The sequence below is a fragment of the Perca fluviatilis genome, chromosome 11 (genome assembly GCF_010015445.1).
Source record: "Perca fluviatilis chromosome 11, GENO_Pfluv_1.0, whole genome shotgun sequence".
Classification (NCBI taxonomy): domain Eukaryota; kingdom Metazoa; phylum Chordata; class Actinopteri; order Perciformes; family Percidae; genus Perca; species Perca fluviatilis.
In genome coordinates, this window is record NC_053122.1 from 14,060,373 (window position 1) to 14,086,524 (window position 26,152).

General features: G+C 39.9%; 1 protein-coding gene across 1 annotated transcript in view; it reads right to left on the reverse strand.

Annotated features, from left to right (window-relative positions):
* LOC120568588 (complement component C8 beta chain-like) overlaps positions 1-26,152 on the reverse strand; it is a 55,622-nt gene that overhangs the window by 3,873 nt on the left and 25,597 nt on the right. The window contains exons 4-20 of the mRNA XM_039816192.1: positions 24,838-24,936; positions 22,901-23,032; positions 21,384-21,503; positions 20,772-20,810; positions 18,032-18,097; positions 16,472-16,531; positions 14,376-14,423; positions 13,952-14,060; positions 10,329-10,979; positions 8,593-8,720; positions 3,926-4,017; positions 3,111-3,258; positions 2,052-2,199; positions 1,713-1,854; positions 1,450-1,582; positions 605-802; positions 137-377 (exon numbers count right to left, since the gene is read on the reverse strand). Of these exons, the coding sequence (XP_039672126.1) occupies positions 137-377; positions 605-802; positions 1,450-1,582; positions 1,713-1,854; positions 2,052-2,199; positions 3,111-3,258; positions 3,926-4,017; positions 8,593-8,720; positions 10,329-10,979; positions 13,952-14,060; positions 14,376-14,423; positions 16,472-16,531; positions 18,032-18,097; positions 20,772-20,810; positions 21,384-21,503; positions 22,901-23,032; positions 24,838-24,936 (2,554 nt within the window). The remainder of the gene's footprint in view (positions 1-136; positions 378-604; positions 803-1,449; positions 1,583-1,712; positions 1,855-2,051; positions 2,200-3,110; positions 3,259-3,925; positions 4,018-8,592; positions 8,721-10,328; positions 10,980-13,951; positions 14,061-14,375; positions 14,424-16,471; positions 16,532-18,031; positions 18,098-20,771; positions 20,811-21,383; positions 21,504-22,900; positions 23,033-24,837; positions 24,937-26,152) is intronic.

The following is a 26,152-nucleotide window of genomic DNA, read 5'->3' on the forward strand; positions in this document are numbered from 1 at the left end:
CCCAGTATCTGATCATTATAATTATCTTACTGCATTCTTGTGACTTGTAATAAATTAAGAAATTTAGCAATTAAACCAAACATGATTTGTCCGAGACCACCATGACCCCAATTCGGCAGACGCTAATATTTATTACGTGTCTTCTCAAGCTTCTCCTTGTTCAGGATAGTGGTGTGCTCATAGTCTCCTCCGAGGGCTGCCTCTGTGACGTAGTGGGTGCCGTAGTCCCTGTAGATCTGTCTGTATTCCCCATAAACATAGGACTGTGGCAAGGAGCGCAGGCGCTGCAGGAACTCAGGGTGAAGCATCAAACCATCTGATTTCAACATATACTGGGCCAGCTCCAGTTCTGCTTTGGCTCTCACAAAGCTGTTAGTCTGAGGAGAGAATCAGCGAAAAGCATTGGAATGGATATTTCACTGCATTTTAAGATTGGACTTTGAATTTGCTGATTTTTTAGAAGATGCCCTGTGGATTTGTATACATTGTAAGTCCCTAAGGTTTGGTATGTTTTGTTTTTGAAAAATCACCAGGTTGTACAAAGGTCAGGAGGAAACAAAAAAGAATATATATTCATATATATATATATATATATATCCATCACCTTGCCAGAAGCACTGCGAATCTTCCGTTCTGCCTTGGTATATTTTTCATCTTTGAAACTGAAGCCAAATTCAGCTACTCCTGCAATGCCAAAACCGATGGCAAAAGAGGTTTGGGTCGTGTGCTCCTTTATGGTGTGGTCCATGTACTCAGAGTATGAGTCGAAAGCCTCCAAGGTGAAATCATATGAGCCTTTTGTCTGTAAATACATGGGAAGCAAAATGTCCTTTTTAAGTGTGTAATAAGCAGGACCCTCTTAATAAAACAATGCATTTACTGCCAACTATGTTCAGAAAATGGAATAACAGATGAAATATGAAATAAGAAAAACCATGATTATTACAGGGCAAAAATGAATCCCAGCTGATGCAACCAAAGACAAACAAAGGCACCACTTTCTAATAAGACGGTCTTTACGAAGGTTAGGTTAGGTTGTAGCGGTATTAATGTTATGTAATAATTTACTAATGCCATTTAAAGCAGCTCTAAACTAAAATGAAAAAGAACAAATTGTTGGTTAATGGGTTGGCTGGTGTCTTGCATTTCTATTTTAGTAAAAATACAGTTATAAATGTTGGTAATCCATTAATAAATGCTTCATAAGTTTGAATTTTTTTTGATCCCGTTCCTCTGCAGCCCTTTTCAGGAAGTATAGTCCAATCAGTCAAAGAGAATTTCCACAATTTGGTAACCTAAAAAAAATATTTTTTGTTATTTTTGATGAAGCCTAATTGTAATTGATTTCTTAACAATTAATAAATAAATTAGTTAAGTGAAAGTGGTACTGTTATATGGACACCAACTCAATACTCGAAATAGAAAACTGTGATTGCCAGCCAGATTCACCTGCAGAGTGTACTGTTGCAAGTTGTAAGGCTTCCTGAATCTGACATCCTGGATGAAGTGAGGCAAGCAGCTGCCAGCGTAGTATCTGTTATCAAGCACCACACCTTCCAGGTCACTGTTCAAAACGTTGATTCTGAAAGATGGGTAACAGCAACAGCATTAACAGTGAGCAGATTGATTTGAGAAGAGTTAACATGTTCACGTATCTAAGGCCTTGAAAATATCTGGGACTCACAATGCAGACCAATACGACTGTGACTCACCCTTTGGCAAGATTTTCGATTCCCCAATACTCTTCAGCCTCCTGCCTGCAGGGCTTTGGAACCTTTTTACAGCCGACTTCATCTGACATGTCCCCACAGTCATCCTCCCCATTACACTGCAGAGTTCTGTGAACACAACGACCTGAAGGAGAGGAAACCCGTGGATGGCATTTAGTAGCCTAATGGTTCATTTCCATTTTGGAAATATGCTTATTTGCTTTCTTGCTGAAAGTAAATCCAAATATGAAGCTACAGCAAGAAGCTGATTATCTTAGCTTAGCATAAAGACTAAAGACAGTGGGGAAGAACAGATAGTATATGGGATGGGGTAGGGTGTACCTGTTTGGGCACAGAGGAATCCCTCACACAAAGGAACATTGTTACAGGTGTAACGGGATGGAACGTTACAGGCCTCCTCCTCCCTGCCATGAAAATTGCACGGCTGCCCCCCAAACTGAGACGGCTGGACCAGTTTAGCGTAGCGATACTGGATAGTTGAAGGAGAAAAACACATAAACGGTCAGAGAAACACAGAGGAAGGCTCGCCACTAGCCAATAAAGGTGGTGGAATAGCTCACAAACTGCTGCAGGGGAACTATAACAGCCGAAATCCTATTAGAGTGCTGTTTTCACTTTGTCATGTCAAGTTTATTAATCCCCCACCTAGTAAAGTGGATGAGATAGAGCACTAAAGTACATCAGCTGAGACCTTTGCCAGCAGTGGAGCTCCTTACCTTAACAGACAGACAGCCCACAAGGGTCAAAATGCTGAATGCCTCAGACTGCAGAATTATCTCTCAATTTTAACACTATAGAAATAATTTATTCACCAAAATCTAATGTGACAGTATCCAAATCTAATCTAATTTAGGATAAACAGTGGATTACAATTGGATCAACAGCCAGTAGTGTAGTGGGATTTTGGGCTTATATTTAGTTTAATGCAAACCATAAAACATTTTTTTGTACATTTTATTTAGTTTCTTGATTGTTAATTTAGGTTCAAACAAACATTTGACATTTTGAGAAATATATTTATTTGATTTATTTTAATTAGATGACAAGACTGATACCACTTTTGTATGCTAAAGCTGCTAAAAGCAGCTGGCTAATGTAGCTTAGCACAAAGACTTGAAATCAATAGAAAACCAGCTAGTGTGGCTCATTCAAAGGTGACAAAATCTACCTACCACCTACTGTTTTTTAGTTGCTCATGTTGCTCGCCTGTATCTCAATCTGTGTGTGTGTGTGTGTGTGTGTGTGTGTGTGTGTGTGTGTGTGTGTGTGTGTGTGTGTGTGTGTGTGTGTGTGTGTGTGTGTGTGTCACTGACTGCACTTGTAATTTAAACATCAGCACCCCAGGGCCCACTAGCTCCTGTCTGGTATCATCATACTTACTCTTTTTTTCTGACAGGTGTCACAGCGTGACCACGAGCTCCACTCTGATAAAGCACAGTCCACTGGATGAACTAGCACCTGATCGCCCACTGACCGAGCATCACGAACACTAGGCTCTTCATCGCTCGCTGTTGTCATGGCAACTTTACTGTGACATGTAGATAACAATCAAATCAAAACAACTTGTTACTTATTTTGACAGACATTTTTACCACTTTGGATGCAAAGGATTTTCCTCAAAAGCATTTTGCTGTAGGATTGCCTACTGATGGAACTATAGATAGATCTTAATCTTGGATTTAGTTCCAAGTGGGAAAAAAAAAATCACCTAAAATCTCACACTGAAAACATTTTGAAAACTATGTTGGAGCATAGGAATCAATATGTCTTTGACAGCTATAAGGTTACACACAGTTAAACCCAATGGAAATGAACATTAACATACTGTATAGGCAATACATTTATATTTGCACTGAAATGCCTTGCACGATATTTATATTTAAATCTTAAATCTCAGACTATACTGATATTGCACTATTCCGTCCCTCTCTTCAATTGTTATTGTATTTTTCTTGTAAATTTGGAAACTCTATTGTATTGTTATACTGTATACTTAAAAGTATTATTATTATTTTTTTATATATATATATATATATTTTTTTACTGTCCTTTCTGTTTTTATTCTTTAAATGTTAAGTGAGTGTTGTACTTTGAGAGCAAAGATTAACCAGAGTCAAATTCCTCGTTTGTTTACGCAAACCTGGCCAATAGGGCTGATTCTGACATATTACTAAACAGACAAGTAAAACTCATACCTTAGCAGCACCAAGCACAAAGTACCATAAAGTAGACAGCACTGCAAACTGAGGGCACTCATCACTCGTATCACCACAGGAAGCATGGTTGTGAGTTATGACTGACTGAACGAGTAGAACACACTGCTCAGTTCTCTATGTAAACACAACATGATCAATACTGGCCTGGATCTATCCTGAAGCTGAATACACAATACTGCAGGCCTCAGAGCCACAAAACAAGGTGTTGTCCCAGGTGAAAAATAATTCTATTAAAAATATACTTTAATAAAGTGTACTAAGTATATTTTCTACATTTTGTACTATTTTCGTCAAATCCAAGTATAGTTAAGTGTATTCATTTATCTATTAACTTCAACTTAACATCTATTTGACTACACTTCAAGTGTAAATAGTATACTAAAATGGAACAACTTTTTTTAAACTTCAAGTGCACTAAAATACACTAATGAAAAATAATTTGATTACTGGCAAATTAGTATACTTACTTTTTGGACTCTGAAGTTGAACTTAAATAAACTTAAATACTCTTTAAAGAAAGCACAACAAGCATACTTGTTTTATACTTCATGTACTTCATTCATATTTCTAATACACTAAAGTATACTACTTTTTTACCTGGGGTGGTATTAGGTCTGTGTAAGTGTGTATTTAACACAAGTATGACTCAGGTTTATAGTGAACAGGTTAGAATCTATTTATTAGGCGATCCAGGAGGTCTAGATGTCTTTTCAGTTATCATAAACTTTATTGTGTATTATCCATATGGAATGTGATGAATCTGAAATGGCAAGAAAACATGATGTAGATTCAATATGATGGTGTTGGAAAATGAAGGCTTTGTAATGAAGTAAATTCACGTTACAGACTGCTGTGCTCAAATCATGTAACTTGTGTTTGCGTACTTCTGACCTTTAAACCTGATTTTGGATTTTACAGAATGACACAATCAGTTCACTCAACTTCAGTTTATTGACTCAGTGAAAAGCAACATGACGCTCAAACTAATATCTAACCACTTGCTACTAATAGTGCTACTACTGATTTACTAATAATATAGTTATAGCAAACAATATATGAGGATGTTGTCCTTGCAGTATGTTCTGTGGGCTGTGATTAGTGGATCCATGTTCATAAGGACAGCAGTGGTGGAAAGTAACTATGTGCTTTTACTAAGGTACTCGTACTTGTACTTGTACTATAAAATTGAGAGGAAAACATTGCACTTTTTACTCCACTAGCTTTTTTGACAGCTGGAGTTGCTTACACATAAACATATAAGATTATAAAATAAAAAGCATTGCTTAAGATAAAACCAATGGTTCCCAACTTTTTTGTCTTGTGACCTTTTACAAAAAGCAGATGTCTATGAGTTATAGCAGTTCCTTCAAGAGATTTCCTCCCTAAACTTTTCAGATGATTTCATTAAAACAACAAATGTTCCAATATTTCACAACAAAAGCAAAGACGGTAGAAAAGACCCGAGATGTTATAAAAATGTGTGTCATCTCATGACTCCACAGATTGATCTTGTGACCATTGGAGTGGGTGGGGGGGGGCGGGGGGGGCAACAGAAATAAAGTACCTAACTGTAAAAAAAGTGGTAGCTCCACTTTGACCAGTTACAATACAATTATGCTTACACACAGATGTATCAATATAAAAAAAATCATCTGATAATGAAATATTTAGTAATGTGTTAGTAACAGGGGCCAACTGTCTGTTTGATAAATACTTTTGATACTAAATGCATTTTGCTTTGAATACTTCTGTACTTTTACAGAAGTATGATTTTGATTGACACCATGGCACTCATGTAATTAAATAATATAATCAGCACACAAAAAGAACAAGGGATGGTTATACTAATATATCACATTCGCATGACAATGATTGACTGCGTGGGCATTGACTGCAGTGTTTGTGTGAGGAGAGCAGCCTCTGTTGGATGGCTTAGAAAAAGATGGCATCGAGTTAAAGACAGAAAGCCGAGCAGAAAACTGGGAATCACATGATATTTTATTTGTGACTGAACAGTGGCATGGGTACAGTGTTTGGGGAAGTCATAGACGTACAAAAGTCCTTTTTTTTCTCTTTACATGACAATTCTTAATTCCATAAATAAAATTTACAAAATATTTCGGACTATTTCTCTTCTTCTTTTTTTTTTACACGAGCAGTGGTACAGTTACCATTTCTTATTGTAAGCCTAGCAGTTAATAGTGATATCTCTATTGTTCGTATAAAGTTGCCTTTCTTTTTGACCATTTTGATTCGCTGGAGCAGACCTACAATTTTCCCCAACTGCTTTGTTACGACAATGACCTGTTTACTGTATACAAATGACGTGACAAGAAGAACAGTGACTGGACAACAAAAATAAACCTGATAAGGCATAGAAATGCACTCTACTGTCTCTGAGATTGTGGTTAAGCCAGTATGGGTTTATTCTGCTTATTTATTCAAGAAACCAAACAGAGATATGATTCAAAGAGGCAAATTGTAAACAATGCGACCTCAGCTGGAAATGTAGATTATCTAAAAACAAAGAGATTCAGGAAAATCTGTCTCCTATTTAATAAAAAAACAAAAAAACAAACCTGAAACCTTTAAGGAGTAGTAGGATTTTTGTCGCTATCTTTAAGTTTGGCGACCCCTTCATTTCTTCCAGCGTGACAGGTACAGCAGGCTTGGTTTTGAATGACCATGTAACACAGATTCACAGTTCAACTGAACAGAAACAAAGACATTTTCAGAAATGAAAAATAAATGGCTGCAAAAGCGAAACAAACATCCAGACGTCAAAATGGAGGTGCTGGTAGGGCATTGCTTGAGAGAAACACAGGTAGTTGGCATCCAAGTGGCAGAGAGCTATCTTATGGCACAGAGGCTCAGGTACGGGGGGACTGGGGAGAGAGATTCTTATTTACAAAATAGATGTTTGGCAAATTTTGATTTCGACATTGATGCCTCAAAGTCATTTCGATACCTGCAATGACTCGGCGTCATAAACTAAGAATTCACAGCTTTTAAAATAAGAAAAAGAAATTATATCCATTTTTTTTTTATTGGTTTCAGATCTAGAAGGAAGCTGCGGAGAACAGTTTTGCTCACAGCTGAGTCCGCTGAATCCACATCAAGTCTGTTCATGCAAAATGGACGAATCGGTGGAGCAACACGATGAGAACATTTGGCAAATCCATCTGCTGTGTACAGTCTTTGCTGGTGGCGGCTGACAAACTGAAGGCCAGCCACTTACAGTAGGACGCTGCTCCTCTTGAAAGTTTCCAAAAAATGATTTGCATCATCAGTGTCACCATGGCCGTTTAACATATCCTCACAGGTATAAAGTCATTAATCCGTGACAGGAGGAGGGTGCAATCGCCTCCTGCTGTACTGTAGGTTTCGGTCAAAGATCAAAGGTCACTTCCTGGTTGAAAGGTTATTTGATTGGACAATAAAGCCAAAGTCTGGTTGTCATGCTGAGGAGTACAGTACAGTGTGTTGACTTCCGGAGAAAAGCAGATCCCAGGATAGCCAATTTATTACAGAACTGCCAAAATATCCTTTAAAGGTTAAAAAAAAACAGAACAAGTCTGTGTAATCCAGCTTGGAGAGATGCTGCTGTTCATAGTCCCTCATCCCCTCTTCATCTCTTTCTCTTGAGCTTCTGTCTTGGCCTTGAGAGCTTCCATCCCCTAAAAGACAAAGCGACAATTGACCGACTCATGAAGCTGTATATGAACGGTTACAACTCTGACCACCGGGTGGCAACATTGTGCCTTCCTTATCTTTCATTTGGGTGATGCAGAGAGGCATCATGACAGAAACATTGAACTAAAACCAATACTCATTTCCAACTGGCAGCAAACCACTGCAACACAAAAAATAGACAAATGGAAATATAAAGCTAATAATGGAACACCAGGCAGGGTTATGAAAAAATGAAAGACAGGGGTGGGGAGTCGTTGGGACTTTGGGGATGAAAAGAGAAGAGGAGAAAACACATGAAATGTCGTAATGTCAAGGTAGTTGATAGATTACACAGGCAAATAAGAGAGGAGGGGACTGTGAAATACCCATGTTGTTCTCTAGCTGTCTTCCTGTGGACAGGTCTGATCCTGCGGAGGATCAGGAGCTCCACTGGGCACTGGAGAGATTGACCTTGCAACAGCAGAGCCCTTAGAGAGAGAAAGAGAGAGAGAGAGAGAGAGAGAGAGGGAGGGAGGAAGAAAGCTGTTAAATTTATATTTTTCAGGTGACCTGCTTTGGCAAAATCAACTCTCCTCCAGCATGTAAGGCCCTGCAAAATGTGCATCATTTTCTTTCCACATTTCCCCGAAGAACATCAGCAAAACATTTAGGATAAAGACTATAATTACCTTTAAACATGAATTGACCTCTTATATATGATCTAATCAAGACATTTAAATCATCTTTGACCTTTAATGTTTAATTGACTTGACATTTTTCCAAAGAAAAAACCGGTAAAATCAATCCCATTTGGCCATATTAATCATGTGACATTCTGTGTGTGATTACACGCGATGTACTTGAGAACAGATGATCCATATGACAATAATAGATTAGCATCATGCCAGTCAGTTGTTAAATCACATCCATGAATCTTATTGACTGGGATGTGGACCCAGGGGGACGGAGCTCACCGACTGTTCCTCCTTAACGTTGCTGCAGTTGCCCACTGGGTCTACAGGGGAGTGATCTGTTGGGGGGTCACTGGCCTGGGAAGGAGGGCAGTCTGAAGACGAGCTCTGCTGAGGGGCTGGAGTGGATGCTGCGGAGAGAGAAAGAGATAAGAAATGTTCAGCAAATACAGTAAGAGGACATGCAATCTTCCTAGTAAGTGTTACTTACCTGGCAATAATCTTTTTCTGATTCAGATTTCTGATATAGTAGGATTTCAACTTTGTTTTGTACCACTTCCCAAAATGTGGAGTGTTTACTGTTTAATGCTAATCTGCTCTGTGAATAAACGTATTCACGGGAAGCAGTGGATTCAAATCCAGATCATGACCTTTATTGCATGTCATCCCATCGACTTTCTTTTCAATTACACTTGACGTTCTGTATCTTGTACACTATCGAATAAAGCACCAATTTATAAACGTGCACGTCCCTTTATACTTGTCTGATCTCCTTAAACCTTTTATTCCACCCATGCTCTCCGCTCTCCTGTCTGTCCCCAGAATTAAACAGGAGTCAGCTGGCTGCAGGGCCTTTTTCTATTATGCCTCTTACTCCGAACAACCTTCCTGCCATCAGACAGTTTGTCTGTGGTCTTTAAATCCAAACTTAAAACTCATGTTTTCGCTTTAACTTTCAGTTAGTTGCTTAATCCTTGATTACTTCAGGCCTTGTAACTGTTACCATAACCACTCGCAATTAATCTATTAAAGTACTCATATTATGCTTTTTGGCTTTTTCCCTTTCCTTTATTGTGTTATATATCTCTTTTGTGCATGTTATCCACCCCAAAGGGACTTACCATCTGCAACAGCCTTTACTTCCGTGACAAACGTGCATCACTTTGTAACACACATTATAATGCTAGCCTAGCTGCTAGCATGGCACGCCCTCCTACTCTGCTTCTGAATGGCTAGTTGTCCTTACCTAGGTATTGCGCATGTACAACTTCCAACAAAGATGGAACAGAAGTGAGATGCCTCACTCTGTAGCTAAAACAGAGAGCTCAAAACACAGGGTGAAAAGAGGAGCTGCAGCAATGTGCAGTACGAAAAAAATATGGTGTTTTTTGAAAATGAAACCATGTAAACCTATTCTGGTACAACCTCTAAATACAATTAGGAACCTGAAAATGAGCATAATGTGAGCACTTTAAGCCTAGTACGTATAGTCCATGTTTGTCCTGAATATGGTCAACTTTCTGAAAACAACTGCCGCATCTCTCTAACTCTTTGTTTGTTGTCCCACAATACCATGAGTGTCCAAACTGTGGCTGTCGGTGCCTCATACCAGATGTCTGGATCTGGATTTTTGTCCTCCAGGAGATTCAGCCTCTCCTCTGGTCTTTCTCGCTCCCTTGTGTGCATGTTGTCCTTGTCTCTCTCTCCCCCTCTGTGTGCCTGTTTCCTTTCTCTTAACTGTGTGAATGATATGCTTGAGCTTTGCCTCTTGTGTGATGGTGCAGTTTGTCCTCTTTTTTGTAAGGATATGTACCAAACAAAGATTTTTTCTTTAGTGTGTAGGATACGACTTGTAGGATGGGACGTCACTGTAGCACCACAATACTTAATTCAGAATGGTTTGACACATATTTTGCCTTTAACAAATATTGCGCCCGCCATCTGCGATTTGGTCACTTGTGCAGCCCTATTTAGTTTAGATGCAATTCTGTAGGAGGACAATAATTAAGAGCACTTACGAGATTCAGTAGACGGTGATGTGGATGTACCGGGGCTCAAGGTCATCCTAGAGAGATCAAGGTCACTACAGCTCCCTTCCTCTTCCTGGTTCACAGCAGCTGACGGAGGCAGCAGCAGCTGACTGCAGGCCAGTGTGTCCGGTACACCCATGAGGCCTGGGGTCCCACACCTGCTCACCGCTGCGGACGCCACGCCAGGTCCCACACCTGCTGCTCCGGCTCCTGATGTAGAGGGGCCCTCGCCTGCATCTGAGTCCACGCCGAGGCCTTCCCTCCCCAGGCTCAGCTGCCTCTGCAGCAGGCCGGGGTCGGCCGTGTGCTGGGGGCTGGTGATGGCAGAGGAGGGGGCTGATATGTCGCAGGCTTGGGGGCACATGGTGGTAATGGGTACCAGGCCTTGGAGCATGGCAGCTGGTATGGCGTGCCCTCCCACGCCCACGGTCTGGGCCGGCATGTAGGCTGCCATGGCCGCCCACTGCTGCTGGGTGGCCGGGAAAATATTGGCCTGGCTCCAGATGACTGGCTGACCACCAGGGAGGACCTGAGCCACCTGGAGGGGCCCCTGCACAGGGAAGGCCAAAGTCTGGGCCTGGGCAGGAAATGGCTGCTGCGCCCATTGGGCCGCCTGCACCGGACCCATGGTCATATAACCTGAAGAAGAAACGAGAGGAGGGAAAAGGAAGTAAATGATTAGAGGATATCAAGGCAGGAAACCGAAGTGGAGATTGCAATTTTAATCTTAAATGTATATTGCTGTCTTGCAATCTTTGACTAATCTTTGACTAACAATAAGAGTTATTGAGAAGTTATTCAGTTAGAAAGACAGCATTCTGAAGCTTTTACAGTCTTACACTCAACTGAGAAACTTGAAGCTTGAGGTCAATAATCAATGTCATATTCATGTTTTTATCCAATTTATGTTACTGTTGCATGAACAAAAGAACGAAAGAGAGAGTTAAAATATAAGAAATATAAAAACAAGTTAACTACTATAATGAGGGTATGTAAGAAGGATTATTATAACAAATTACTAGAAAATAACAAAGATAATGTTAAAGGAACATGGAATACAATAAATGCCATTATTACAAAGGACTTAATAAAATTAATTATCCGGAAAACTTTAATGAGAATGACAAGACGTGGTCAAATATGAATGAAGTGGTTGACAGATTCAATAATTACTTTGTTAATGTGGGTCCTAATCTGGCCAAAGACATAAATTACACAGGGACAAATTATTGTGATGGACCATGTGGAAAATAATCCATATTCATTGTTTTTGGGAACTGTAGAAGGCAGGGAAATTATAGAGATTGTAATTAAATGTAATAATAAAACTTCCAAAGATTGTGATGACATTGATATGTCTCTAGTAAAAAAAGTAATAGACGGGATAGTTGACCCACTATCATATATATATATATATAAAATCTATCATTTAAAACAGGAGTATTTCCTGATAAGATGAAAGTAGCTAAAGTCCTCTCATTGTATAAATTTGGTGACTCACATATTTTCAATAACTATAGACCAATATCTCTGCTTTCACAATTCTCAAAAATACTTGAAAAACTATTTGTCAAAAGGCTAGATAACTTCATTGATAAAAACAATTTACTAATTGACTGTCAGTATGGCTTCAGATCCAGTAGATTAACGTCTATGGCATTTATTGAGTTAGATGAAAGATTAACAAATTGTATTGAAAATAAAAGCTATGCAGTGGGGGTTTTCATAGATCTAAAAAAAGCTGATACTGTTGATCACAAAATCCTGTTAAAAAAATTGGAAAGGTATGGAATAAGAGGTGTGGCCTTTAACTGGATAAAAAAAACTATATTGAGAACAGGAGTCAGTTTTTTCAAATGGGTAATCACCGGTCAGTGAGTCTTAGCATTTCCTGTGGAGTTCCACAGGGGTCAGTTTTAGGCCCCAATTTTTTTATCCTTTACTTAAATGATATTTGTAAATCATCACATGTACTAAAATTTACTATTTTTGCAGATGACACAAATATTTTTGGTTGTGGGGATAACTTGCAGCAGACGCTGGAAATGGTCACTAATGATTAAAACTCTGGTTTGATTCAAATAAGTTATCTTTAAACTTAAACTAAACAAAACTAAATTCATGATATATGGAAATCATACTATAAATACAGATGTTAAAATAGTAATTGATAATGAAACAATTGAAAGAGTCTATTAAAATAAATTTCTGGGTGTTGTACTTGACCATCAACTCTGCTGGAAGCCCCACATTAAATATCTGTGCATGAGATGGCCAGGAGTATTGGTATATTGAGCAAAAGATACATCTTGAATAAAAATACTTTACATACTCTGTACTGCACACTTATTGTACCATATATGTTATATTGTGTGGAAGTTTGGGGAAATACCTACAAAAGCAACTTGAAAAAAATGTGTGCATTGCAAAAAAGAGCAATTAGGATAATAAATCACACCGGGTATTATGAACACACTAATCATCTGTTCTTTAATTCACATTTGCTGAAATGTATGGACATTGTTACATTTAAAACTGCACAATTGATGTTTAAAGTTAAATAAAATAATTTACCATGTAACATATGTGCAATGTTTAATGAAAGAAATGGGGGATATCATCTAAGAGGACATTGTATGTTTAAGCAACTTCTTGTGCGAACTGCTGTTAAAAGCATGTGTGTTTCAGTTTGTGGGGTGACCTTATGGAATGGACTGAACAATGATATCAAACAGAGCCATAATATCATTCAGTTCAAAAATAGATTAAAGACATTACTTGATCAATACAGAAAAGAATAAACTGAAACATAGGATTGTAATTTGTAATTTAAAGGTATTGTTGTATATTATTGCATTGTTGTAAATTATTGTAAGACCGAAAGATTGTATGCTGTATTTGCATATCTATTTTACTTTGTATAATATGATTTAGGGAAATAAGGGGCAGGATCAAATAAGCTATTTGCTTCTGCCTGCTCCTTCTCGAACTAATCCTTTTTATATTTTTTGTTTTTTGTTTTTAGATTCTGATTTTTTTTGTTTATTTTATGTTTTGCAACATTGTTGATTGTTTGAGATAAACAAATAAATAAAAAAATAAAAAATAAATGGTAATGTATTGGCAAGCTCCTGAAATTGCTTCCTTGTTGGAGTGTTCCAGGACAACATCTGAGATTTGAGACTAAGCTAGCGAAAAGCATTGACTTCATAAGCTGTGTTATCATGGACAGGCACATTGTGAAAAGTATGATGTGAATAAGGTTTTTTTCTTGCATTAAAAAGGTCGCTCTTCAGTAGGCTGCTGTTTTTAAATGTTGGGACGTTCTTGAATGTTCTTAGAAAACTACAATGTCAATGGTTTTACTAAAATATACAGTACAATACCACCAGTATGGTGGCTCTTTAAGAAACATGGCTTTACAGTATCTCCGTGTGTTACAGCACTAGCACACTGCTGCTCGATGTGAGATAACTCCACATCCTGCAAAATCTTGGCATAGCTTTTCACAAACTACACATCAAAGAAACACATCCCCACCAGCACTTTATTCTCTTTTATGTGTTTTTTTTATTGTGGAAAAGATGCAGCGTTTCAGTCTGGGTAGCTACCTGACGGCACAGAGGTGGGGCTGAAGGGGGCGTACAACTCAGCAGGAGTGTGTTGCTGCTGGCGGCTGCTCCTGCTTGGGTCCAGTGTGTTGGCAGGTGATGGGGGCATCTGGGAGGCAAAGCACACACACACACACACACACACACACACACACACACACACACACACACACACACACACACACACACACACAACCACACACAGATGTCATTTCTATCAAAGTCACCTAAAAGTCACTGCGCTGCACATTTATCTTCAATCTGCAGAACTGTCGGATAATCAGGTAATTTGGATCTCTGCGACTGTCCTAATTAAATGACCTAACATTACGGATAAAATAATGTAATTTGTCCATGCAAAGCTATAAACTTGTTTCAATTACACAAAGTTAATCGGGGTTTGGTTTTGTGCGGTCGTACTCACCGAGGGAGGAGTGGACATGTCACCGAAAAGATCAAAGTGGTTGATGTTCTGTGAGTCGAACCAACGGGTGAGGGAGGTAGAGGGAGAGAGAGAGAGAGAGAGGGAGAGAGAGAGAGAGAGAGAGAGAGAGAGAGAGAGAGAGAGAGAGACAAAGTCCAGTGATACATCAAGACAATGAGATTTGCACAGTCGTGAAACCTTAAATCCATCTCCAGATAGGGTATGGTGGTTGCATGGGTGGGTAGGTGTGGGGGTGCTGTGGATGGCAAGAAACAACTATCCCCTCGTTTTTATTATCAGAAAATGGATCTAAAATGAATCTTTCATGGCTCGCTATAATTGAGTGGGTAAAAGGCTATTCAGTCCTACAAAAACAGGCTCTGATTAGATATCCTTATGTCTGCCAATCAAGAGGGGCCCCCTGTGAGAGGCTGAGCTGCTTTATTATGCTGTTTCTACTCCGTGAGCAGATACATACACAGAGGAGTGTGTTTATTTCATCAAATAAATGAAAGGAAGACGCTCCTGAAACCACCCAACCGAGACAATGAGGCCACCTCACCATATAGGCAGACGTGACCCCTGCTCTAGTCCCCTCTGTCCTCCACTCGCATTACTTAAAGTAAAGGGGGACGCGGCTATGAAAGAGACTATGGAATGGCTAAGTTGCATGAAATGTGTCTGGGGCCATGCACAAGCAGACAATGAATCACCGTAAAAAGCACAAAAACACACAGAACACATGGATGGATTTTCATGCTATAAATAAACAGATACACACATATTTAAACAAAAGAAAGAATAGGGAGGAATCACAGCAATCAGTGTTGCTGCTAACAGTGTGTTTATGTCCTCCTTGAAAAAGCCGGGACATGGCGGATTGCACAGTTTGCACGGCACTTTGGAACCATTGAGGGTCACAGAATGAGTCTGAATTTGGAAAAAGGTAAACATTGTACACAGAGGTCTCTCCCTGCAGGCACTGACACACATCAGGGGAGCTTGAGGCTCTTAAAAAGCTCCAACTGAATGAACAGACAAGCAGTAACACTTAAGAGATATGGAAGCGCTGCTACTTATACTGGCATGGGCTGTTGGGGCGAGATAGCGAGGGGGCCGGGGCGGTTTATCTGTTTGATATGCTGAGCAACTAGCGCACAAACAGCGAAGAGCAGAGCAGCACTTTGCTAGCACTGTTTTCAAAAGTTGCGTGGAAATTGTCTCTGGGTGAATGTGTGGCGAATGGGCTTGAATGAATGTTTTTTTATAAGCGATTTGAGAGATGTAATAGCGTGGTCACTGCATGGTGGTGAAGAACTCATAAAACCTACCAGGATGAGATTAAGTATATTTTCAGTTTGATGAAAGAGGGGGAACTCAAAAATGCTTTTTTGGGGCTGTTTTCCGAACAAAATATATTGCTATTCATTAAGGTACAGCTTCTATGCGTGTTTGGTGGCCTTGATTGTATATAGCCGTGACTGCACTGCATGCAGCTCCACCAACACCCGCCCCACCTACAAACCTCTCGTGCTCATCCTCTGAGGAAGACGGAACAGCCACCCCTTTATTTATCCAGTCAGTCCGCCGTACCAGTCAGACGGGGCCAGCAAACAGACTTCAAGCTGATTTTGTCTTGACCATCTGGTCACGACATGCGTCAGATTCTGCACAGGATTGGATTTTGGATACGAAGCCTGCCTCTCTAATGTCCTGTGAAATTGCGGACATGTCTGACTTTGGATAACCAATCAATTAGTCTTTTCTCTTAAAGCAGGCTAGGCATGACCAATGTAGCTTTGTTTCATTATCATCATCATCATCATCATCATCATCATCATCATCACAGAAAGCGGGTGCAGACATAGACCCCTCCGTCTGAGTCTTTGTAGGCTTTGGAAATACGTTTTAGAGCCTGTAGACTGTAATATAACATAACTAAAACTATTAGATACAGCAGAGCCAAATATTACGATATACAGTATATGCTATATACTGTCAAAGGGGGCTTACTGCACTTCCTTCAAGAGGATCTTAAAGAGAGGTTTGCAAGTAGAAGAGTAAAGAAATAAATAATAAAAAATAAAAACACCTACAGTCATGAAATGGCGTTTTGGGACATCATAGATCCCTTCCTTCTGCTGACTGGTTGGGACCTGCATTGGATTGGAGGTCGATCCAAACATACGTAAGTGACAGAGAAACACCTTTTTTTAGGTTTTCTTTTTAACAGGCTGGGTTATTAAAAAAAACAGGATCTTACAAGAACTGAAACATGTCTATTTAAAAAGACAAAGCTTTCTGCATCAATTTCGATTCAGTCATTTTTATAAGATGTAATTTTATCTTTTAGAGCAATGGGATAATGCAAATTCTACAGCTGTTTAGTTGAATCAATTCTACTTAAATCAATATTGATTACAAACGATGCTCTAGGATCGTGCATGCTGGTTCTGTGAGTACTAAGAAAGCCTACTGTTATTCTGCAACAGTATGTCTCAACTGGTTCATCCGACAATACGAAAATGTCTCAGCTCTGGCCTACTTTGAATATTTCTCTCACATTTATTCAAACTATCTGTTGCTCTTAACCTCCCCGCGCTGTCTCCCTATCGCTCCCTCGACTGGTTAACTTTCCGTTACAATTTATCCGAAGTCTATTGATCTTGTTTCATTCTGAGATCAAATGGCATGGCAAGTGATTAATCTCTCTCTCAGCATCTTTCATCTTCAGAGCAAGATACAGAGAGGCAAAAAGAGGAGGAGGAGGGAAAGAGGGAGAGAAAGGGAGGGAAGGGGGTAGGATTAAACCATAGGACAGGTCCCTGGAGTCCTAGCTGGTCCTTCAAATGGTCTAAAACCAAAAGGTCAAAGTGTCGGATATATAAAGGGAGCCTGGTATACAGGCTTTGAGTGAACTATCCAGATTAAACATCTGACCTTGACTCTTCTGCAGCTGTTTTAGACACAACATGAGGCATCGTTTAACAAACAGTAAAACGGCCGCCTTTTTATTTTTTAGTACGTAAAGTTATAATCCTAATCCTAATTACCTCTCTATACAGCAGTTTTCATTGGTTGTGCCGGAGACCCATGCTGAATTCAATTTGCTTTTACACGCACAGGAAATGATGCATGCATGTAATCCAGTGTCATTTTATCTCATTGATAGCCTCACTGTTTAGTGTTCTTAGTTACTGCTAATGCAAATGGAACATTCCTACTGCTGCTAAAAGCGCTGCAACTGGCGAAACATGGCTTTTATTGTGAAGAAGCCACAGGAAACACAATGTCTTTGTCAATGGTGTAATATACAAATGTAGAAAAAGTAAAAAAGGTAATTTTCATTTTTTGACAGAGCATCAGTTTTAATTATTGCAAGGAGTTATGGACTCAAATCTTTATAATAGATCTCACAGCTTCATTTGGTTCTTTCCGATATGGCTTTTAATTTGTAGCTACATTCAAATAGAAACCTGAGTTTGACTTTTGAGACCTTTGAATCCCCAGAAAATCCTTTCTCCAAAACCAATCTGCACTTTGTAACTTCTTTCAGAAAGGTGCTATAAAGTCATGTGGTTAGTACTGTTACTATTATCATCTATCACAGGGCATGAAGAGGGAGAAGAAAAAGGGGGCAATGCTTGTCTTTGTACCTGATAAACGCTCTCCTCTGACTGGGGGCCACGGAGGGGTTCGTGTCCAGCCTCAAACACTATGTACTATAGAACAGAAGTAGTGGGCAAGGCGTAGAGGTGCAGAGAATAATGAGATGGGAAGACAGAGAGAAAGGTTGGCATATAAAATAGAGAGATACAACGAGGGAGTGATACATGACGAGAATAAATGAAAGCACAGGGGAGCAAGGATGACGTTGAGTGGGGAGTGAAATGAGATCAAGAATATGAAGGGTGTAAAAAAAATGGGGCATGGGAAAGAGGAATGGGGGTGATGTGAAGAGAAAGAAAAAAAAGAGTGACGTGGGAAGAGGAAAGAGCACAAGTATAATAGGTCAGGCAGTAGTTCAAAGCAATGTGGAGGTCTTAGCTAGAGGTCTTCCCTTCAACATCAGCAATATGATGCTCCACCTCTTTAAGAGAAAATAGACCGGAGGTCAGAATATTCGCATGAGTGAAGTCTCAGATCCGTCAGTATCTCCTCTTAAGATTGGCTTCAATAATTCAAATGAAATCAAATTAAAGGAATAGTTTGACATTTTAGGAAATACGTTTATTCACTTTTTGGCCAAGAGTATGACAAAAACACAGATACCTTTCTCATATCTGTATGGTAAATATGTAGCATGAGCCAGCAGGGTTAGCTTAGCTTAGCATTAAGACTGGAAAGAGGAAAACAGCTCGCCTGGCTCTGACTACAACTACTGTCTGAATTGTAATACAATCCGTACCAGCTCGGCAATGTTAATTTGGTCAACAACCTATTTTTCATGACGTAAACAAGACTAAAACTAAATGAAAAGTACTCACTGAAAACAAAAATAAAAAATAAAACCTAAATGATAATGTGAAAGACGGATGAATGGACAAATTCAAAGTCTCATTAAACAACCTGCATTCATCTGCCAAATCACACACACATATCTCCGAATAAGTAACAGTATTCTCCACCGCCTAAAAATATCTCTTGTTGAGCTGTTTGACCTGTTGCAATAGCCATCAGTAAGAAGTCTTTCATTCAGTAACGTTAGGTCTCGGTCAGAAATGTTATCCAATGTTATTTATGGACTTTATTATTTTACAATCCACTCAGAATTACCAAGAAGCAGCAAAAAAAAAATTTGGGGACAAACTACGAAAATATGCTGGCAGCACACTGACATTTATAAAAAAAAAGGTGTAGATGTAGATGTAATAAGGCTAACATTATTTTCAGTCAGCTATCTTTAATTTTGAAAGGAATAAGTAGGATTAATGTCGGCAGTCAACCATCTAAATCTTCCTCTAGATCTTCGTGGAAGAAATAATGCTATGTTATCTGATGTTTTAGCTTCTCTGCTCAAGCTAAACACAGACAATGAACAGTACTTTAATAAACAAGTGAGTTAATCCAGCTTCTGAACGATCAGTTGCTCTGCAGTGGAGAGAACAACTAGCACCGCTAATGCTAATGCTAATTGTAGATGAGCAGGAACAAGAGAGAGTGAGCTGTTCTGTTCAAACAGTCAGAGTTTAGAAATGATAACGAGATTAACTGAGGAGAATCAGTCTGTTTGCGTTACTGCAGACCAGAGTAACATGGACCCTGTGTGTGTAAACAGCCAAACAGTTAATCCAGTGGAACCTCCGGTGGCACGGGACAATCCTGTAAATAAGAACGTTGTTGATATAGACTACCACTAACTTGATAGATGAGAACGACACCTGTAACCATGTTAACTGTACACAACAAAAATGACGATAGCTGTAGCCTCAAATAATTACAAGACATAAAAATAAAAAAATAAAAAACATGACAAAAATGAGACTAAAAGACTAACTAAAACCAAATGACTAAAATTGGACAAAAACTCTTTACATTTTCGTCAAACGAATAAAACTAAATCAAAATCAAGTGCCAAAGTTAACACTCACTGCAGCTTGTTTTAGGTGCTGTTAGGCGGTTTGTGTTACCTTTTGGACAGAACTAAGCTAATGGGTTTTCCCCCGTTTCCAGTCTTTATGCTAAGCTAGGCTAATTGGCTGCTGGCTCCAGCTATATATTCACTGCACAGATATGAGTCTTTTTACATAAGTGTATTTCCCAAAATGTCAAAGTACTGCTACAAGATTCTGGCCACAGTCTGGAGTTTTGTCAACCAACATCAACATAATCGAAAAAGCTGCAAATGGAATGACTTTATGCAAAAACACACTTCAAGAGCAAAGAACAGAGGTGATCTGGGAGGTGGCTGGACATACCACTGAACATAGCATTCAGAGTAAGAGTTAGTGTTGTCTGTATTCAGTGTGAGCAAACACAGCGAAAAAGAACAAACAAAAAAACATGTTCACCCAAATAAATGCACAGGGCAAAAAGAAGGGGAAAGGGTAACAACCAGTCGGGGAGGGGGGGGGCATGTCTTTGGAAGAAATCAGAACATTGACACAGATCAACTTAAAAATATGGTTTTACAACACTGCACTGGCAAATGGGAGTTGAATGGTTGAACAAAACTGTCCACTAGGATGGTCTACTGTGTATTACTGGAGTGGTGGAATATCATGAATCAATAATTCAAGCAGATCAGTGACTGGAGGAGATATTTAAATTAAGGAATCATTGTTGTGTTTTTTTTTTCTTATTCCAAACTTCAAGAGTGAAAACAGCACCAGTGAAGCTAGAAGAGCATCAAGGTCAGCAGTGTTTCGTCCCTGCTCGGCGTGCCTACGGACCTACCTGGTAAACGGGATCGTCCACTTCGTCCTCCAGGATGGTCTGTGCAGTGGTGGGACAGAAGACAGATGACACATTTTGTTTTTCATCAGTAAGACAGTGCAGCTCAATTTAGAGTCTAATTAGAAAACAAATGGAGGAAGGACGGAAAAACAAATACATTCATTTCAGTCCGTCTTTTCCTCCAAGCGAACATAATTACACACTGACAGCGTGTTGCGTTTTAATGAAACAGTGATTTGGTACACACACACACACACACACACACACACACACACACACACACACACACACACACACGCACACACACACGCACACACACACACACACACACACACACACACACACACACACACACACACACACACACACACACACACACCAACGCATGCATTTCCTGTCACACATACCTGACTCCAATAAAAAAAAAGCATCTAAACCTGTTGCATTTACATTATATTTAGATATTCAACATACAGTAGAAATAAATGGTGCAGACAAACTTCAGAGGAAGTGTTAAGATTTCTGTTGTGTGAATGAAATGCTGCCTGAGTTGTAATGTGTGATCTCGCCTCCGTATGGGAAAAGAAAAAAAGCAGAAATGTGCCGTCCTACCTGGTAGACTGCCTGCTCACACTGTTTGTCCTTCTGGGCCTTCTTCTCCATCTCCTCCCGCTGTTTAATGTCATAGATGAGCGTAAAGAGGTCACGCAGGTCAATGATGAGAGGCTCCGCCTGGACGAGAGAAGGAAGAGGAAGAAGAGGATGTGGAAAATGAAGGAGTAGAAATAAGAAGAGGGACGTAAGAAATGAGAGAAAATGCACAAATAAAGAAAAAACATAGTAACAAAAATAATAACATTAGAAAAGAAATAGTTAACCCTTTAACAGAATTCTGAGGTGACTAAGACTTGATTTTACTGTTATCCTTAACAGTTTAATGAATATGTTTTATTATGGGGCGTGACCTTCATGACTGTTTTGTATTTTATTTATTAAAATATTCCAATGGTATTTTAGTCAGCCAACTCAAATATAATAGATTATATGAATGCAGAATATGAAGATGTTTGGCTCTGGCCTCATCACAGTGATGAGATCTGCTTGTTTACTTAGTATCTATATGATCAACTAGTGTATTGTTTTAAATACATCTGACCTGAAACTAATGTAGTAGAAAATAGAATTACCGCCTTGCGGTTGTATGCCTTTGCCAAACGGGTCATGTTGCAGTTTACATTCATACCCATCCACACTCGTATAACATATGTAGTGAAGACTTTGAAGGCATTTAATAAAAGGTATTAAGTGTATATTTGGCAAAATGTGGATGCTTTAACCCAGCAGCACAGAAGATCTACACAATCACCAAATTTTTAAGATTAGTGTTCCCCCTTCTGTTCCTGAGTTATGGCGTTGAATAATGGCCAGAAAAGCATTTTTGCAGAACATTATGACGTCACAGTGAAGTTGACCTTTGACGTTTTTAAGAATTAAATGTCATCACTTCATAATTTTTATCCTATTAGACATATGTGTGAACTGTTGCCATATATAGCAAAGACATTCTTTTATTATGGCCAAAAATGTGTTTTGGAAGTGCACCTCCCAAATTTTCAAATTTTCAAATTCAATGCGTTCATGAGAATCACTCAAGCAATCTTCAATTAAACCGTTGTTTGTTTATTCCACACGTCTCCACCGGAGCTCCTGAGCTGTTGTTGAACATTTGTGATTGAACAAATGAGTGCACATCTGTAGGCTTGAGACATGGGCTTGAGTGAAACTTGACAAAAATGAGGATTTGACTGCCTATAGACTAATGGAGACTTGAATGCAAAAACACTAAAGTCTCAAATTTTAATCAAAATGGGCATTTTCTTGTTTGGTCTATAATTTGCATGGACTTGGTTTCATCTTTTTATAAACACTTATTTTAACACATCTTTAAAAGGAAAATGTTTAAAATCTTTTGCCATGTTAATGGTCAGCTTTTAGAAATTTAAAAAGACCTGACATTCAATTTTCTTATACAGTCTTGTGACTTTTTTGGAACTGCCGTCAAGGACTTGAGACTTGACTTGGACTTGCCTAAAATAACTTAAAAACAGCTCTAGCAGAGTGGCACCTACCGACTGCGCGGTCTTGACGGCCACAAACTTGTGGTGGCCCTCCTTCCCACAGACGTAGCCAAAGGCCCGGTGGTCCCTGGTGTCCTTTGCGATGTAGCTGATCTCATGGACTGAGTGGTGATGCATGAGCACCTACATGGCAGAGATGCAAAGTGTTACAGAAAAGACCACATGGGCCAAGTGACATAAGGTAATCACACAATCTACTGTATGTCTTGCAACCCTTAACGATGCAAAAAAGCATCTCGTTTCATTTCTGCCTAGTAAAAAGTACTGTACACTGTGTTGGCAGTAAAAGTAGGTCAACATTCAAATATCTTTGCATATTGTTGAGCAAAATGCAACCAAGTGTGTGAATTTAAATCTCTATTACACAGTACTCTACAGCTATTATATAACTTGTAATCCAGTAGCATGATGTTTGTTTTGTGCTGTTCCATCAGATTGGGTGACATCTCTTGGTCCATTTTTTTCTTTATGTATCCCCATCTTTGATATCAGCAGGATTCGAAAACACACACAAACCCACACACACACACACACACACACACACACACACACACACACACACACACACACACACACCACACACACACACACAGATTGTAATTCAGCTGTCACTCAGGCACACCCACTTTCCGCTTCACTATTAGCAGAGATAAGCTTAGGCACTTGGGAGGAGCTTTCATTTAAATATTATATATTATATATTATATTCAGAGGGGAGCGTTGCTAGTATCATCTCAGATTAATGTAAAATACAAAACTAATATGACTAGTCTACTCGATTCAGTGGAGAATCATGTCAGCTTTGCATAAAGTATTTCCATATAAATGCATGCTGACGCTGCCTGTGCTGGAGTGATCCCCATTCCCCATAATAACTCAAGAGGGATATTAAGTGTGGAGTGTTATTTACCACCAGTAATCAGTAAATAAAGTGAGGAGCATTAGGGGGCATGATTTCCAAAAGAACAAATGAGCTTGTCAAAAGCCGTTGAGCTGGTTGGTGTTGGCGGGACGCTTAATGTTCTTTTTCATTAGAGGCGAAAGACATGCCACTATCACCACCAGTCATATTGAAAAGAGATATAATCAAAGATGGGTGTTTTTTTGGGAGTAGATGGTTGGCGGTGGGGTTGGGGGTCTGCAGCCACGGGACAAATGCTGTTGCATAATTATCAGTTTAGCTCTAACGACAGCTGAGGTGGAGCTGTGGTGTAATTAGCATTAGTGGCAATGATCATTAAGGGGTGGAACGGAGTGCTAATTATCGGTTAGCGCTGATGAGCAGAGTGGGCCTATCTAGCCAACACTACGCCCCAGGACGGGGGAGAGCCCAGCCCCTCGATCATCCTGTAATGGAACAGCAGGCCTCTGAGTCCGCCAGGGGGATGGAAGCCAGGATGGAGGCGGAAAAAGCCCGTCTTATAGCATCACCATTACATCGCTCACTGGGCTATCATTACTAGGCAGGGCCTGAGTGATCTTTGCTAGGTCCTGCAGCTAACCCCTAATCTTCCTAGGGTATGTGTTAAACCAGTTTTCAGGGTTAAATATCAAAGGCAAGACCGGCAACTTTATGTTGTCAAGCTCAATCTGTATGAACAAAAGGGCAAACTGTCCTGTGGAAAGCACATTACTGCTCATTTTGTGTTGATATATGGAGAGGAATTTGGATTTTTGCCAATGCCATGATGGAATTGTTTAATTTCAGCACAACCTTGTGAATCATCTTCCTTCTGCAGAGGTATTCGTACTAATATGTCAACCATTCTAGCCAGGCTTACAAGATGGCGGCCCTGGCAATCGTGAACTGAACCATGCGGGCGTCTGCCCTCTGGATGTCCTATACTGTAGGTTCACAGTTACAACAGCTGGCGGAGGCCTCACGGTGCAGCTCTGCCACGAGGCCCACTCGCTGACATGCTACTCACCCCTGATCTCTCACAGTAAATCTTGATCCCGCCGAAAGAGACCGTCAAGAACACTCTCTGCTTGTGCTCCCCTTTGGAACGTGCTGAGGAAGCCATTCCCTGCAGGAGATTAAAGGAAACGACATGAGGAGATGAAAGGATATGAGCTCAGCATGAGAGACGGTGAGCCTTCTTCTCTGCCGACTCAGGTGAGTGTGACAGTGGAAGAATCTGGGGGGGGGTATTGGTGGGGTAGGGTGATAGGAGTTACATAAGGTGTGATAGGACAGAATGTTCTTTCATGTGCCGTTTCTTGAAGCTTCACTCTCAGAGGAATTCACACGTCGACTTGCGCAGCAAGTCTTATTATTATTGCGGCCTATTTTTTTTCTTCCCTTTTCTTGAAGTAGGTTTACTGCACTTCAACGTGACACACAAGAGCTAGCTAACAACAAAAAGGTGAGATTTGCTGACAGAAAGGATCGAGCTGCTGACCGACCAGCTCACTTCGACAACTTCGCATAGTGCTGACTGAAGAACCAACAGAGCCTTTGAAGTACGTTTTTCCCATGGATCTCAGCAGCTCCCTTTTTTCGTATATACTCAACTCTAATAAAGAAAACAATTAACATTTCCACCGTGTTCCATTTGACGCGACCTGTGTGCTTGACATGTCTTTAATAGAACAAAGCCTGCAGGAGAAGAGAGGAAAAAAGCAAAAGAGGAGAAGAGATAAGGGAAGAAGAAAGACCTGCCCGCTGTGCTGAATACGTCTGACAAAACTGCAGGCCCAGTAACAATGACGAGTGGTCGACCTCTTCTGTAAATCAGCTACCCTCCGCTTCACCTTTTTTTTTTTAAAGCTCAGCTTATATTTAAAACCCAAGCCATAATAGGTCGCATTAATCACCATCAAGCTCTCTTATTGCAGGGAAATGTTAAAGGAAAAATATCCGTCCATCTTAACATACATAAATGTACATTCATATGAGAAAAAGAGGAGCTGAAGGGATAAAGATGGTATAAAGAGGGAAAGGGTAAAGAGAGGAGGATAAAGAGCAGAACAAGCAACAGGGATAAGGAAGAGATGAAGTAAGTGGAAGAGAGGCGGGCGGGCGAGTCGATGGATGTTGTCAATCAGCAAACGGCTTCTCCATTTGGTGGATTAGTCCTCAAGGCAACGAGAGGCAGTTCAATAGAGACCCCCGTCCCCTCCTCTATCCCCTGTCCAGATAATACCAGGTCTGTATCGACTGCCCCATTGACTGTAACTGGCTAGTGGTTGGTGACTACTGGAGTCGTATGGAGGGCACTGCTGAAATGTCAGATCGAGGCA